The 14,510-nt window shown below is 44.2% G+C and overlaps 1 protein-coding gene across 5 annotated transcripts in view; it reads right to left on the reverse strand.

Moving 5' to 3' along the window:
- Nucleotides 1-14,510, reverse strand: part of LOC118386109 (anion exchange protein 3-like) — a 101,325-nt gene that overhangs the window by 695 nt on the left and 86,120 nt on the right. For 4 of the 5 annotated variants that reach the window (XM_035773536.2, XM_035773538.2, XM_035773535.2 and 1 more), the window contains 8 exons: nucleotides 14,200-14,348; nucleotides 13,729-13,923; nucleotides 13,445-13,648; nucleotides 13,118-13,207; nucleotides 10,962-11,128; nucleotides 8,374-8,627; nucleotides 1,876-2,045; nucleotides 416-589 (listed from right to left, as the gene is read on the reverse strand). In XM_035773536.2, coding sequence (XP_035629429.2) covers nucleotides 416-589; nucleotides 1,876-2,045; nucleotides 8,374-8,627; nucleotides 10,962-11,128; nucleotides 13,118-13,207; nucleotides 13,445-13,648; nucleotides 13,729-13,923; nucleotides 14,200-14,348 — 1,403 coding nt within the window. Of the gene's footprint in view, nucleotides 1-415; nucleotides 590-1,875; nucleotides 2,046-8,373; nucleotides 8,628-10,961; nucleotides 11,129-13,117; nucleotides 13,208-13,444; nucleotides 13,649-13,728; nucleotides 13,924-14,199; nucleotides 14,349-14,510 lie in introns of those variants that run through there. The other variant, XM_052522095.1, reaches the window with a different exon arrangement.

Consider the following 14,510-nt stretch of genomic DNA (forward strand, 5'->3'; position numbering starts at 1 on the left):
TTGTCACACACACACACACACACACACACACACACACACACACACACACACACACACACACACACACACACACACACACACACACACACACACACACACACACACACACACACACACACACACACACACACACACACACACACACACACACACACTCTGTGTTTTGATCAAATCCGTTCTCCAGGACCCGTGCGTCCTGTTTTCGTTAAGATCATGTGGTTTAGAGACTTGACTTGGAGGAGATAAACATTTTACAAATGTATTGTTAACTGTGTAGCATGCACATTTCACAAATAAACAGAAATCCCCTTGTGAACACAGGACATCAGTGTTATTATTTGTAACGTGTGACCCAATGTTGCCTGGACCAGATGATTGTGCCTGAATTCAGGTCATTCCAGGAATGTCCACCTACCGCCTGAAGCTCACGCTCCTCAAAGATCCGGGAGAGGATGAGGCGGCGGAGCGGCACGGTCATGATGAGGATGAAGGGGAAGGCGAGTGAGGCCACGGTCGACTTGACCACCCACAGTAGCACAATGCAGGCCAGCTGGATGATGGTGAACATGTTCATACGCCACGTCTTCACCTGTGGCCCACGCACACACAAACATGTAAATGGGGTTATACTGCTTATGCTTATGACAAGTCTTACAATGAATCATACCTGCAGACTTTAAGTACAGCCTTACCCATAATTTAAATAAATTCAATTCATATTTTATATTAATTTGTTTAGGAATAATGATCTGGGCAGGACAATTAACACATACTGTTCATAGAGATGAGACAGACAGGCACTGAGTGTACAAAACATTAGGAACACATTCGTCTGGGCATGGACACTACAAGGTGTCGAAAGCATTCCACAGGGATGCTGGCCCATGTGGACTCCAATGCTTCTCAAAATTGTGTCAATTTGTCTGGATGTCCTTTGTGTGGCGGACCATTCTTCATACACACAGGAAACTGTTGATTGTGAAAAACCCAGCAGAGTTGTGGTTCATGACACACTCAAACCAGGGCGTATGGCACCTACTACCATACTCCGTTCATTGGGACAAATATTTTGTCTTGCCAATTCAACCTCTGAATGGCACATATGTACAATCCATGTCTCAATTGCCTCAAGGCTTAAAAATCCTTCTTTAATTAACCTGCCTCCTTCCCTTCATCTACACTGATTGAAGTGGATTTAACAAGTGACATCAATAAAGGATCATATCTTTCACCTGGATTTACCTGGTCAGTCTTTGTCATGAAAAGAGCAGGTGTTCCTAAAGTTTTTTGTACACTAGTAAGTTAAGTTAAGATTTGCTACCCTGCCTATGGAATGCCTATGGAAATGATTATATAGCGGGGCAGCAGGTAGCCTAGTGGTTAGAGTGTTGGGCTAGTAACCAAAAGGTTGCTGGATCAAATCCCTGAGCTGACAAGGTAAGAATCTGTCATTCTGCCCCTGAACAAGGCAGTTAACCCACTGTTCCCTGATAGGCTGTCATTGTAAATAAGAATTTGTTCTTAACTGGCTTGCCTCGTTTAATAAAGGTAAAAAAAAAATAGAATTAGATGGATTGAGCTCCATCTAGTGGGTGGATCCCCTTCTGTCTTTCACTAACATTGACAGCCTGCACCTGACTAGACACGGATCAAAAACATACCTATTGCAATACCGACATTAGATCAATGTCTATGGTCAACTTTATCATTTGATTGCAAAGTAAGTCCACACACACAATCCCACTCAAGTCCGACATCATGCACAAATAAACTCACAAACATGCAAAAGCAGGATACCAAAATAGATTGGGGACAAATCTATAACAAAAACAGAGGTTGAGTAGACTCTCCATCGTATTCTGCTATTGGGCTCACCTTGGTCACATATATGTGGTCGGGGTGGTGCTTGGCGGGCGTGAACATGAGTGTGATGCGCTCGTAGAGCTGGATGCCAGTGATCGACGTGACGCCCATGTAGAGGAAGATCCCGAACAGCACGGCCAGTGGGATGTTACGGAGCACGTCCGTCATCACGATAGACATGCCTTAGGAAAACACAAGTCAAAGGTGAAAGGTCAAATGTGTGAGATCCAGGTCGCATGGGGATCTGTAGGTTGGTTGAATTCAGATCGATTGAGCCAGTTCAGCAGTAATCTCGGTTAACCCGGAACTCAAATCTGGTTATATTGAAGTAGTCTGTCCACGAGTAAATAGTTCTGGTGTAACACCATTCAAGAACGTCTGTTACAGTACCTTGCAAACACATTCATTCCCCTTGGTGTTGTTCCTATTTTGTTGCATAACAACCTGTAATTTAAATTGATTTTTTGTTTTGATTTCATGTAATGGACATACACAATAGTCCAAATTGGTGAAGTGAAATGAAAAAAATGACTTGTTTCAAAAAATGATAAAGTGGTGTGTACATATGTATTCAACCCCTTTGCTATGAAGCCCCTAAATAAGATCTGGTGCAACCAATTACCTCACATAATTAGTAAACCTGTGTGCAATCTAAGTGTCAAATGATCTGTCACATGATCTCAACATATAACCTGTTCTGAAAGGCCCCAGAGTCTGCAACACCACTAAACAAGGGGCACCACCAAGCAAGCGGCACCATGAAGACCAAGGGGCTCTCCAAACAGTTGTGGAGAAGTAGAGATCAGGGTTGGGATATAAATAATATCTGAAATTGACTTCAGGGGGGGGTTGAATAGTTATGCACACTCAAGTTCTCTGTTTTTTTGTGTTATTTCTTGTTTGTTTCACAATAAAACATATTTTGCATCTTCAAAGTGGTAGGCATGTTGTGTAAATCAAATGATACAAACCCCCCAAAAATATATTTTAATTCCAGGTTGTAAGGCAACAAAATAGGAAAAATGCCAAGGGGTGTGAATACTTTCGCAAGCCACTGCAGGTTTAACCACAGAGAACGCTATATACACAGATAAACTACACCACTGGTATTAGAACATAGTCCCTATCAACCATTGACTATTTATTTTCCTATTTCTTAGTTTGCTATCCATGTTAAATTTCTGAGTGCAACAGTACAGCACACCTTACAAGATACTCTGGGATACACTAGTGACCATATCCCCCATGCATCCCGCAAAGGCGGAGGCGTTGCTAACATTTACGACAACAAATGTCAATTAAAACAATTTAAAAAATGACTGCATCTTCGTCTTTTGAGTTTCTAGTCATAACATCTATGCAGTCACCTTTTACAGGATTACTGGCCCATATACAGCGTTCCTCACTGAGTTCCCTGAATTCCTATCGGACCATGTATTCATTGCAGATAATATTCACATTTTTGGTGACTTTAATATGGAAAAGTCCACAAACCCACTACCAAATGATTTAGGAGCCTTTAACCACCTAACCTAAATTTAACCTTACGTATTACCCTAGATGCAGTCACACCTTTTAAAAACAACAAATATTTGTCACAAGAAATTAGCTCCCTGGTATAAAAAAAAATACCCGAACCCTGAAAGCAAGCTTCCTCGGACAGGGCCACAATGTCTTCTGATCCCTCCTGTCTCAGCCTCCAGTTTTTATGCTGCCATAGTTTATGTGTCGGGGGATAGGGTCAGTCTGGTGTATCTGGAGTATTTCTCCTGTCTTATCCGGTGTCCTGTGTGAATTTAAGTATGCTCTCTCAAATTCTCTCTTTTTTAAAATTCTCTCTTTGAGGACCTGAGCCCTAGGACCATGCCTCAGGACTATCTGGCCTGATGTCTCCTTGCTGCCCCCAGTCCACCTGGTCGTGCTGTTGCTCCAGTTTCAACTGTTCTGCCTGCGGCTATGGAACCCTCATCTGTTCACTGGACGTGCTACCTGTCCCAGACCTGCTGTTTTCAATTCTCTAGAGACAGCAGGAGCGGTAGAGATACTCTGAATGATCAGCTATAAAATAGTCAACTGACATTTTCTCTTGAGGTGCTGACACTGTTGCACCCTCTACAACCACTGAGATTATTATTATCTGACCATGCTGGTCATCTATGAACATTTGAACATCTTGGCCATGTTCTGTTATAATCTCCACCCGGCACAGCCAGAAGAGGACTGGCCACCCCTCATAGTCTGGTTCATCTAGGTTTCTTCCTAGGTTCTGGCCTCCTATGGAGTTTTTCCAAGCCACCAAGCTTCTACACTTGCATTGCTTGCTGTTTGTTTTTTTTGGCTGGGTTTCTGGACAGCACTTTGTGACATCAGCTGATGAAAGAAGGGCTTTATAAATAAATTTGATTCCAGAAAATTGGAATGGTAATGGCGCTCCACCAAACTGTAAGACTTCCGACTATCTTGGAAATACAGTACTGTGCAATATCGTAGAGACTTCACTGCTGCACGATTAGCATATTTTTCCAACCTAATTGAGAAGAATAAAAACAATCAAAAGCATTTTTTTGATACTTTCACAAAGCTAACTAAAAATCTTCATTCCCCAAGGAGAGGATGGCCTTCACGTCAGCAGTGATGAATTCATGAACTTCTTTGATGAAAAGATCATGATCATTAGAAAGCAAATTACAGACTCCTCTTTGAATCTACATATTTCTCCAAAACTGTTCACAGTCTGCACAGAACTGCCAGGACCAAAGATCAATGGAGACACTCAAGTTTTTTAATCCTGTATCTCTTGACACATTCACAAATATAGTCATGGCCTCTAAACCTTCCAGCTGCCTACTGGACACTATTACAACTAAACAACTGAAAGAGCTACGTCCTGTGCTTTGGCCCTCCTATGTTGAACATAATAAACAGCTCCCTATCCTCCATATGTGTCCCAAACTCACAAAAAGTGGCAGTAATAAAGACTCTCCTGAAAAAGCCAAACCACCCAATCCCCTTAAAAATGTTAGAAAAAGCTACTGCCGTCCCGAAGACAAATAATGTATACGAAACGCTCCAGTTTGGTTTGAGACTGCACTTGTGAAAGTGGTAAATGACCTTTTAATGGCGTCAAACCAAGGCTCTGCATCTGTCCTTGGGCTCCTAGACCTTAGTTCCGCTTTTGACACCATCAGGCACAACATTCTTTTGGAGAGATTGAAAACCCTAATTGGTCTACACCAGGTATTCCCAAACTGGGGTAATGCCGTCGGGGGTACGCCAAATAAAAATATATATATATATTTGTGGAGGACTTAATTCTTCCTGCTGCCGAGGATATGTTTGGGACAATGCTGGGGTAAAAGGCCAACAAAAACTATACAGACAATATCTTCATCAAACAACACTGTTTCACAACGCATCAGTGACATGGCAGGAGATGTTTTGAAACAATTACTGCTTTGCATGCAAGCCAGTGAATTCTATGCATTACAGCTGGATGAGTCAACAGACGTTGTGGGCCTGGCACAGCTCCTGGTATATGTCCGTTACGTTTATGGGGGGGACAATTAAGGAAGACATCCTCTTCTGCAAACCGCTGGAAACCAGGACAATAGGAGAGGATATTTTTAAGTACTGGACAGCTTTGTGACATAAAATGGACATTGGTGGTCAATATGTGTTGGTACTGATGGCACAAAAGCCATGACAGGGAGACATGGTGGACTAGTAATGCGCGTGCAAGCAGTTGCTCCCGATGCAACTTGGGTACACTGCAGCATTCACCGAGAGACTCTTGCTGCCAAGGGAATGCCTGACAGCTTGAAATACGTTTTGGACACTAGTGAAAATGGTTAACTTTGCTAAAGCAAGGCCTGTGAACTCTCGTGTATTTTCTGCACTACGCAATGATATGGGCAGCGACCATGTAACACTTTTGTGCTCGTTATTAAGAGGCAAAGTATTGAAACTGTTTTTTTTATTTATTAAGGGACGAGCTTAAAGTTTTCTTGACTGACCACATTTTTCACTTGTCTGACCGCTTGCATGATGACGTGTTTCTCACACGACTGGCCTATCTGGGTGATGTTTTTTCTCACCTGAATGATCTGAATCTAGGATTACAGGGACTCTCCGCAACTATATTCAATGTGCGGGAAAAAATTGAGGGTATGATTACGAAGTTGGAGCTCTTCTCTGTCTGCATTAACAAGGACCACACACAGGTCTTTCCATCGTTGTATGTTTTTTTGTGTGCAAATGAACCCAAGGTTATGGACAATGTCAAATGTGATATAGCGAAGCACCTAAGAGAGTTGTGTGCGCAATTACGCAGGTACTTTCCCAACTCGGATGATACAAATAACTGGATTCGTTATCCCTTTCATGTCCATGCTGGTCATTTATGAACATTTGAACATCTTGGCCATGTTCTGTTATAATCTCCACCCGGCAGAGCCAGAAGAGGACTGGCCACCCCACATAGCCTGGTTCCTCTCTAGGTTTCTTCCTAGGTTTTTGGCCTTTCTATGGAGTTTTTCCTAGCCACCGTGCTTCTACAACTGCATTGCTTGCTGTTTGGGGTTTTAGGCTGGGTTTCTGTACAGCACTTTGATATATCAGCTGATGTACGAAGGGCTATATAAATACATTTGATTTGATGTCCTGCCTCCAGTCCACTTACCGATATCTTACAACAGGTGGTTCTGTGAAAAAATGAATTGAATCAGAAGCCACTGCCAGATTTCTGGATTGGACTGCTCTCAGAGTATCCTGCCTTGGCAAATCACGCTGTTAAGACACGGATGCCCTTTGCAACCACATACCTATGTATGACAGGATTCTCGGCCCTCACTAGCATGAAAACTAAATACAGGCACAGACTGTGTGTGGAAAAAGTCTGAGACTCTCCAATACAACCCAACACAGCAGAGTTATGTGTCTCATTAACACATTTTTTAATGAACAAATAAGGTTTTATATGTAAGGTGTCTAAGTAAAGAGCAAAATGATTGATTATTATTATTTGTGGCCTGGTCCTATAAGATTTCTTTGTCACTTCCCGCGAGCCAGGTTGTGACAAACTTACACTAATTCTTATATTTAATAAATGTATCGTATAGTGTGTGTGTGGGAGGGTTACGTAGATGGCAAAAAGCCACGGGGAAGGCTGGGCTTTCTCCTATAGAGCTACATGTTAATTGAATGGTCTGCCTATCCGTGTGAGACAGACTCGGTCTTGACCATTATGTCTTTACTGAAGACTCATCTCTTCAATAGGTCCTATGATTGAGTTTAGTCTGACCAAGGGGTGCAACCAATGGACTGGAGTGACGAACCGCCCTTGCTGTCTCTGCCTGGCCGGCTCCCCTTTCTTCACTGGGATTCTCTCCCTCTGACCCTATTATAGGGGCTAAGTCACTGGTTTACTAGTGGTTTTCCATGGCATCCCTAGGAGGAGTGCGCCATGTCGTGCCACGCTTTTTTCGCTATACTCGACTTGAGTGGGTTGAGTCACTGACGTAATCATCCTGTCTGGTTTTGCAGCCCTTCGGGCTTGTGTGGTGGAGAAGATGTTAGTGGGCTATACTCAGCCTTGTCTCAGGGTAGTAAGTTGGTGGTCTATTGATATCCCTCTAGTGGTGTGGGACTGTGCTTTGGCTAAGTGGGTAGGGTTATATCCTGCCTGGTTGGCCCTGTCTGGGGGTATCGTCGGACAGGGCCACAGTGTCCCCCGACCCCCCAAGTCTCAGCCTTCAGTATCTATGCTGTAATAGTCTTATGTGCTGGGAGGCAAGGGTGAGTCTGTCCTATCTCATGAATTCTTCCTGTCTCATCTGGTGTCCTGTGTGAACTTAAGTATGCTATCTCTAATTCTCCCATCTCTCTGTCTGTATCTGTCAGAGGACTTGAGCCCTATGACCATGCCTCAGGACAACCTGGCATGATGGCTCCTGGCTGTCCCCAGTCCACTTGGTTGTGCTGCTGATCCAGTTTTTGCTGTTTTGCCTGTGGCTATGGAACCTTAACCTGTTCACCAGACGTGCTATCTTGTCCCAGGCCTGCTATTTTCGACCCTCTCTCTCTATTTCTCTCTCTCTACCGCACCTGCTGTCTCGACCTCTGAATGCTTGGCTATGAAAAGCCAACTGACATTTAGTTCTGAGATGCTGACCTGTTTCACCCTCTACAACAACTGTGATTATTATTTGACCCTATTGGTCATTTATGAACGTTTGAACATCTTGAAAAACGATCTGGCCTTAATGGCCATGTACTCTTATAATCTCCACCCGGCACAGCAAGAAGAGGACTAGCCACCCCTCAGAGCCTGGTTCCCTTCTAGGTTTCTTCCTAGGTTCCTGCCTTCATAGGGAGTTTTTCATAGCCATACATCTGCTGATGTAAAAAGGGCTTTATAAGTACATTTGAATTGATTTTGATCAATGCCACCTTTCTTCACATCACACCAGGGCCTACATCCAATCCTTTCCAGAAAAACAGCATCCTCCTCACCCACGAGCACGGCAACTACCAGGCCCGTCACCCGCTGCTCCTTCACCTCCTGGATCATAGGCTTCTCGCCAGGCGCTGTGGCCTTGCTCATGACAGTAAGGGCGTTGACATGCGTAACCGAGCGCACAGTGGCGGCTGTGAGCCAGGGCAGGCCTAACAGAGGGCACATGGCGCCCAGCGTGACAATGAGCAGCAGGTCCAGGTGGAAGCCCGATCCCTTGACCAGGCGACGCTCCTTCTTGCTGACGATTAGTCTAGGATGGGAGGATGGAGGAAGAGTAAAGAGAGGGGGGGTAAGGAATGGGTAAGGAAGGTGTAAATCACACACACCTGTACACATACATTCACACATGCATCCACATGCATGTTTACACATACATGCATAAACACATGTGTGCAAAATCACATGTATGTTCACACACACACACACACACACACACACACACACACACACACACACACACACACACACACACACACACACACACACACACACACACACACACACACACACACACACACACACACACACACACACACACACACAAGTAAACACCCAGCACACGTATGCAGCCCAGGTCACCACATATAGAAACAAGCACTATTTTCATGTTCTTATTTGTTTAGTATTGTGCCTGTGATATAAAGTCAGTAATCTTCACTCTACTCCAATGTGATTGGTAAATGCCAGAGAAGGAACAGATGTCAGTTGGTTAATCATTATGGCCTGCAGCCAATTGATAGTTGACATTGTTGACCTTGCAGTACCTCCAACTCTATTTATAGATTTGCTTCACAACATCATCCTACCAAAAACTGGTTTCTCGATAGCAACCCCTACACTGATATCACCATGGTTACCCAACTAGCACGTATGAGACAACATATATCCTCATCGCCCAGAAGGCATCCCTAGCCGTGTCCTCAGAGCATGCGCAGACCAGCTGGCTGGTGTGTTTACGGACGTATTCAATCCCACCCTATCCCAGTCTGCTGTCCCCACATGCTTCGAGATGGCCACCATTGGTCTTGTACCAAAGAAGGCAAAGGTAACTGAACTAAATTACTATCGCCCCGTAGCACCAACTTCTGTCATCATGAAGTGCTTTGAGAGGCTGGTCAAGGATCATAACACCTCCACCTTGCTTACCACCCCAATAGGTCCACAGACGCAACACTGCACACTGCCCTATCCCATATGGACAAGAGGAATACCTATGTAAGAATGCTGTTCATTGACTATAGCTCAGCATTCAACACCATAGTACCCTCCAAGCTCATCATTAAGCTGGAGGCCCTGGGTCTCAACCCTGCCCTGTGAAATTAGGTCCTGGACTTCCTGACGGGCCACTCCCAGGTGGTGAAAGTAGGAAACAACATCTCCACTTCGCTGATCCTCAACACTGGGGCTCCACAAGGGTGCGTGCTCAGCTCCCTCCTTTTTACTCCTAGTTTACTCATGACTGGGTGGCCATGCACGCCTCCAACTCAATCATCAAGTTTGCAGATGACAGACTAGTAGTAGGTTTGATTACCAACAATGACGAGACACCCTACAAGGAGGAGGTTAGGGCACTAGGAGTGTGGTGTCAGCAAAACAACCTCTCACTCAACGTCAACAAAACAAAGGAGATGATCATGGACTTCAGGAAAAAGCAGAGGGAGCCCCCCCATCCACATCGACAGGACAGCAGTGGAGAAGGTGGAAGGTTTTAAGTTCTTCAGCGTACACATCACTGACAAACTGAAATGGTCCACCCACACATACAGTGTGGTGAAGGTACAACAGCGCCTTTCAACTTTTCAACTGGCTTGGCACCTAAAACCCTCACAAACCTTTACAGATGCACAATTGAGAGCATCTTGTCGGGCTGCATCACCGCCTGGTACGGCAACTGCACCGCCCACAACCGCAAGGCTCTCCAGAGGGTGGTGCGGTCTGCACAACGCATCCACCAGGGGTAAACTACCTGCCCTCCAGGACACCTACAGCACCTGATGTTACAGGAAGGCCAAAAAGATCATCAAGGATAACAAGCACCCGAGCCACTGCCTGTTCACGCCGTTACCATCCAGAAGGTGAGGTCAGTACAGGTGCATCAAAGCTGGGACCGAGAGACTGAAAAACAGCCATCACTAACACAGAGAGGCTGCTGCCTACATACAGATTTGAAATCATTGGCCACTTTAAAAAATGGATCACTAGTCACTTTAATAATGTTTAAATATCTTGCATTACTCATCTTATATGTATATACTGTATTTTATACCATCTATTGCATCTTACCTATGCCACTCTGTCTTTGCTCATCCATTTATATATATTCTTCTTCCTTTACTTAGATTAGTGTGATTAGGTAGTTGAAGTGGAACTGTTAGATTACATGTTAGTTATTGCTGCACTGTTGGAACTAGAAGCACAAGCATTTCACTACACTCGCAATAACATCTCCTAACCATGTGTACTTGACCAATAAAATGTTATTTCATTTTATCTAGTCTAACAAATGTGACTGGCATAACCATGGTAATTGACTCCCTCTTCACTTCTAAAGTGACACGTTACCATGGCAACAGGCAGCACTTACGAGGTGATCTGTGTCTCCATGAAGATGAGGATGAAGACAAGGAGAGCGGGCACCACCGAAGCTCCCATCATCCACAAGGGAAAGGGCTTCTTGTCACCGAATGGACTGATCAACCAGCCCCGCTTGTCAGGAGACGTGACCGAGAAACCAGATGGTACATTCAGCTTCTGTAAAATCACAGGCAACAGAAACAAGATCAGTCAGGGCAAAATTATAATGAGCAAGAACAGGACAGTTTGTTATGAGTGACTTTGTTTTAAATGTTCAATGTGTATCAGGGATGTAGTTATCAGGGATGTAGTGGAGCCTTTAGATATGTGACTTGTTTCAGGAAACTGGGCGTTTGTCGCGCGTCACTACTTCACAGGTGAGCCATTTGAACGTAAACTTTTTGGGGAGCAGAAATGCCTTCTGGAACATGCAAACTTTCATGTGCCTTAATAACAAACGTATAAGCCATCTGTAAATACAAATACAATTGTTAAATTATGAGTCTAGATGGTTTAGCCAGGGAAAAAGTCAGCAACCTTCCCGCTGGCCATGATTGGCTGAGATAATGAGTGGGCTGGACATCCTGAGAATTGATTTTGGATTGGTCTACCAAGTAGCCGGCTTCTGTCTATAACACGAGCTGGTCAGTATGCGTAGGTAATCCTTTCTAACCCTGCTTTTTTGAAAGATATCACGTAGTAGAACTGCATAAGTGTTGCTCTCCACTTTCTGTCTGGAGGACCAAGTTATGTAATCAGTGGAATTAGACTATGATAGCTAAGGAGACAGAGACAATTCTGACGTTTGATTGCAAATATGCAGACGGAGTCGAAAAGAGAACACACTGGTGTGTAAAAAACCTGCCTCCAGATTACATCTTCAAACTAAGGGCAACCATGGCATCCTTGACAGAGATGATGAAGCGTCCATCCATGTATATGGTAAGATAGTCTAGGTAGCTACATTTTCAGATCATTTAGATTGTCAGATTTTCTAATTTTGTCAGAAAGTCATTTTCATTTCAAGTTAAAGTCTATGTTAGCCAGCCAGCTAACGTTAGCTGGCTGGCTAACGTTACATGTTTAATCTGTGTAGAAATATTATTCATATCTAAGAGCCATTTGCATTGCTAGTTATAGCTTAATGTTAGCTAGCTAACATTGATTCTGGTTGGTTAGCTACCTGCAGATTCATACAGGGTAGTAATGTTATGAGATGGGATTATGGTTCATTGTTTAGCTAGCAGGCTAAATGTCTAAACAAAATACTCCAGTATGCAAGTACCCATTTAAATAGAATGTTCATGATGTCACTGTGACAACTGTCGATAGACATAGCTTGTAAATTCGCTCTGGCTATCTACTCCGATTTCAGAGTACTCTCGTCTGAGTGAGCAAGAGTGCAGAATAACTGACAAATGTACGAACGCTCAACACACGATGAATATGGCCGGTGTCAGTAAGCGTTGGCAAATTAAATTGTTACCAGCAGCACAGTTGCAGTCACCAATGCTCTGGATAACATAAAAACAACCTAACCATCTCTGCTAGGGCGAGTAAAATGGTCAGAGTGAGCTGTTTACTCATTTGTGTCTGGAAGTAGCTAGCAAGCTAGCCAACATAAGCCAGTCAGCTTGGGTGCTTGACTGCTGTTGTTAGGGCAGAACGCTCGAATCAACCCTGCACCTCGGCCAGAGCGTCCAAAGTGTGCTCTAAACGCTCCAAGAGCAAAACGCTCTGAATTTACAAATAGACCATCTGACAGCACTATGAATTTTACGAACGCCCAGAGCACACTCTGCACTCCAGATTAAATTTACGAACAGACCCGTAGTATAAACCAGCCTTCAGTCTTGAAATCTTTGGTTGTTTAGTACATGGCCTCACATAGATGGGTGGGGCTAAAGCTTAAAAGGGTGTGAACGATGCCGAATGGGTGTAGACAAAGAAGAGCTCTCCAGTATGTGTACCAAAACATTCAAGGGCCATTTTATCAACTTTCAAAGCAGAATTACTTTCCCATTGTTCCTCAAATGCAGTGTATGCTATACCATTTTCTAGTCTCTACTTTTATCCAATGTAAAAAACACAATTTCAAATTTTGCAACATAAGGCCGGTCAGTCACATATACAGATGTAGGTGTTGGCAATGGCAGTTATGGTTACCTGGGTGTACGTGTCGGGGATGGAGTAACTCAACAGTACAGAGAAGAGGATGGAGATGGGGATGCCAAAGTCTCCGATGACTCTTCTGGCCTGGGGGGATCACATGATAAAACAGAACACTCTCCAGATCATAGGGTCACTAGTATAGATTATACTGTATACGGTAGGTGTAAAATAGGAAGCCTATATTCATACTGCATTTTGTGGTAACATTGTTATTGTTATTAGTAAGGGAGAAGCACTTGGACCAAAACCTATACGTTGGATTGAAATGAGCCAGGAGAAAACAAATGAGGGGTTTCTGAGAAAATGGCTGCCATAGGTTACCTTCCCGCCCAGGAAGCGACTATTGCGCAATTTCCTGAGGAAGAAGGCCACAAAGAAGGTGCCAAGCATAAGGACGAGAGACAGCAAGGCTGTGTTGGGTTGGTTTAGGACCGGGCCCCCGGGGTCTGTGGGGTTGATGAAGTCCATACCGGGCAGGCTGAGAGCAGGCGGGTAGCTTCTCATCAAAGGATGCTCCTGGAATACCTGGAAGATGGAAAAAGGCTAAATACCACATCTGATGTATCAGACTGTCCTCCTGTAAAACATTACCCATTGGTTTTTACCTTGATGAGCTTCGAGAAGGTCTCATAGATGAAGATGAGCGAGATGAGGAAGGCAAAGATCTCCTGGGTGAAGGGTGAGATGTATTTGACCAAGAAGCTGCCCTCGGCCGCTACCATCAACAGCACTATGAAGACGAGCCAGAAGCCAATCCACACCCGGCCAGTCAGGTACTCGAAGCCCTGGGCCTGGCAGAACTGAGGGTGGAAGAGGGAGAGACGGAGAGATAGGGAGGAAGGAAGGGAGAAAGAGAGGCAGAAAGGGAGTGAGAATGGAAGAGTGAAATAGATATTTAATAGGCTCCGAACCGGGGGAAATGGGGTTTCAAATGGGCTGTGCAACATGAAGTAGCCTATTAGATACACATATCTAACGCTCTTAAGACCTCTTTTAAAAATGCTTTTAATTATCATGATTTTTGGTGGATTCCTGTCCACCATCGCCCTGCTGTATATGTGTTTATTTTCAGGCACCTTGTAGAAGGCCTCCTCAAACACCAGCAGTGGTCCTGAGAATCCGATGATGAGCAGGGGCTGTCCGGCCAACAGCGAGAACAGCACCCCCAGGGTCGCCGTGGAGATGATAAGCTCAGAGACTCCCATCATGCCCTCTGTTTTCTCTCCTGTTTAATTGGAAAGGATATTGACTGAGCTGTAGTTTTTAAACTTCCTTTATGTATCTTCTCATTCAGTAACAGCTACTTTCGAGTTAATGAGAACACTATCGAATATTGTACAATATTAGTGAACTACTCAGTATCTAAAACCTATAGTGACATGTAGAG

This window comes from Oncorhynchus keta, chromosome 7, assembly GCF_023373465.1.
Source record: "Oncorhynchus keta strain PuntledgeMale-10-30-2019 chromosome 7, Oket_V2, whole genome shotgun sequence".
Classification (NCBI taxonomy): domain Eukaryota; kingdom Metazoa; phylum Chordata; class Actinopteri; order Salmoniformes; family Salmonidae; genus Oncorhynchus; species Oncorhynchus keta.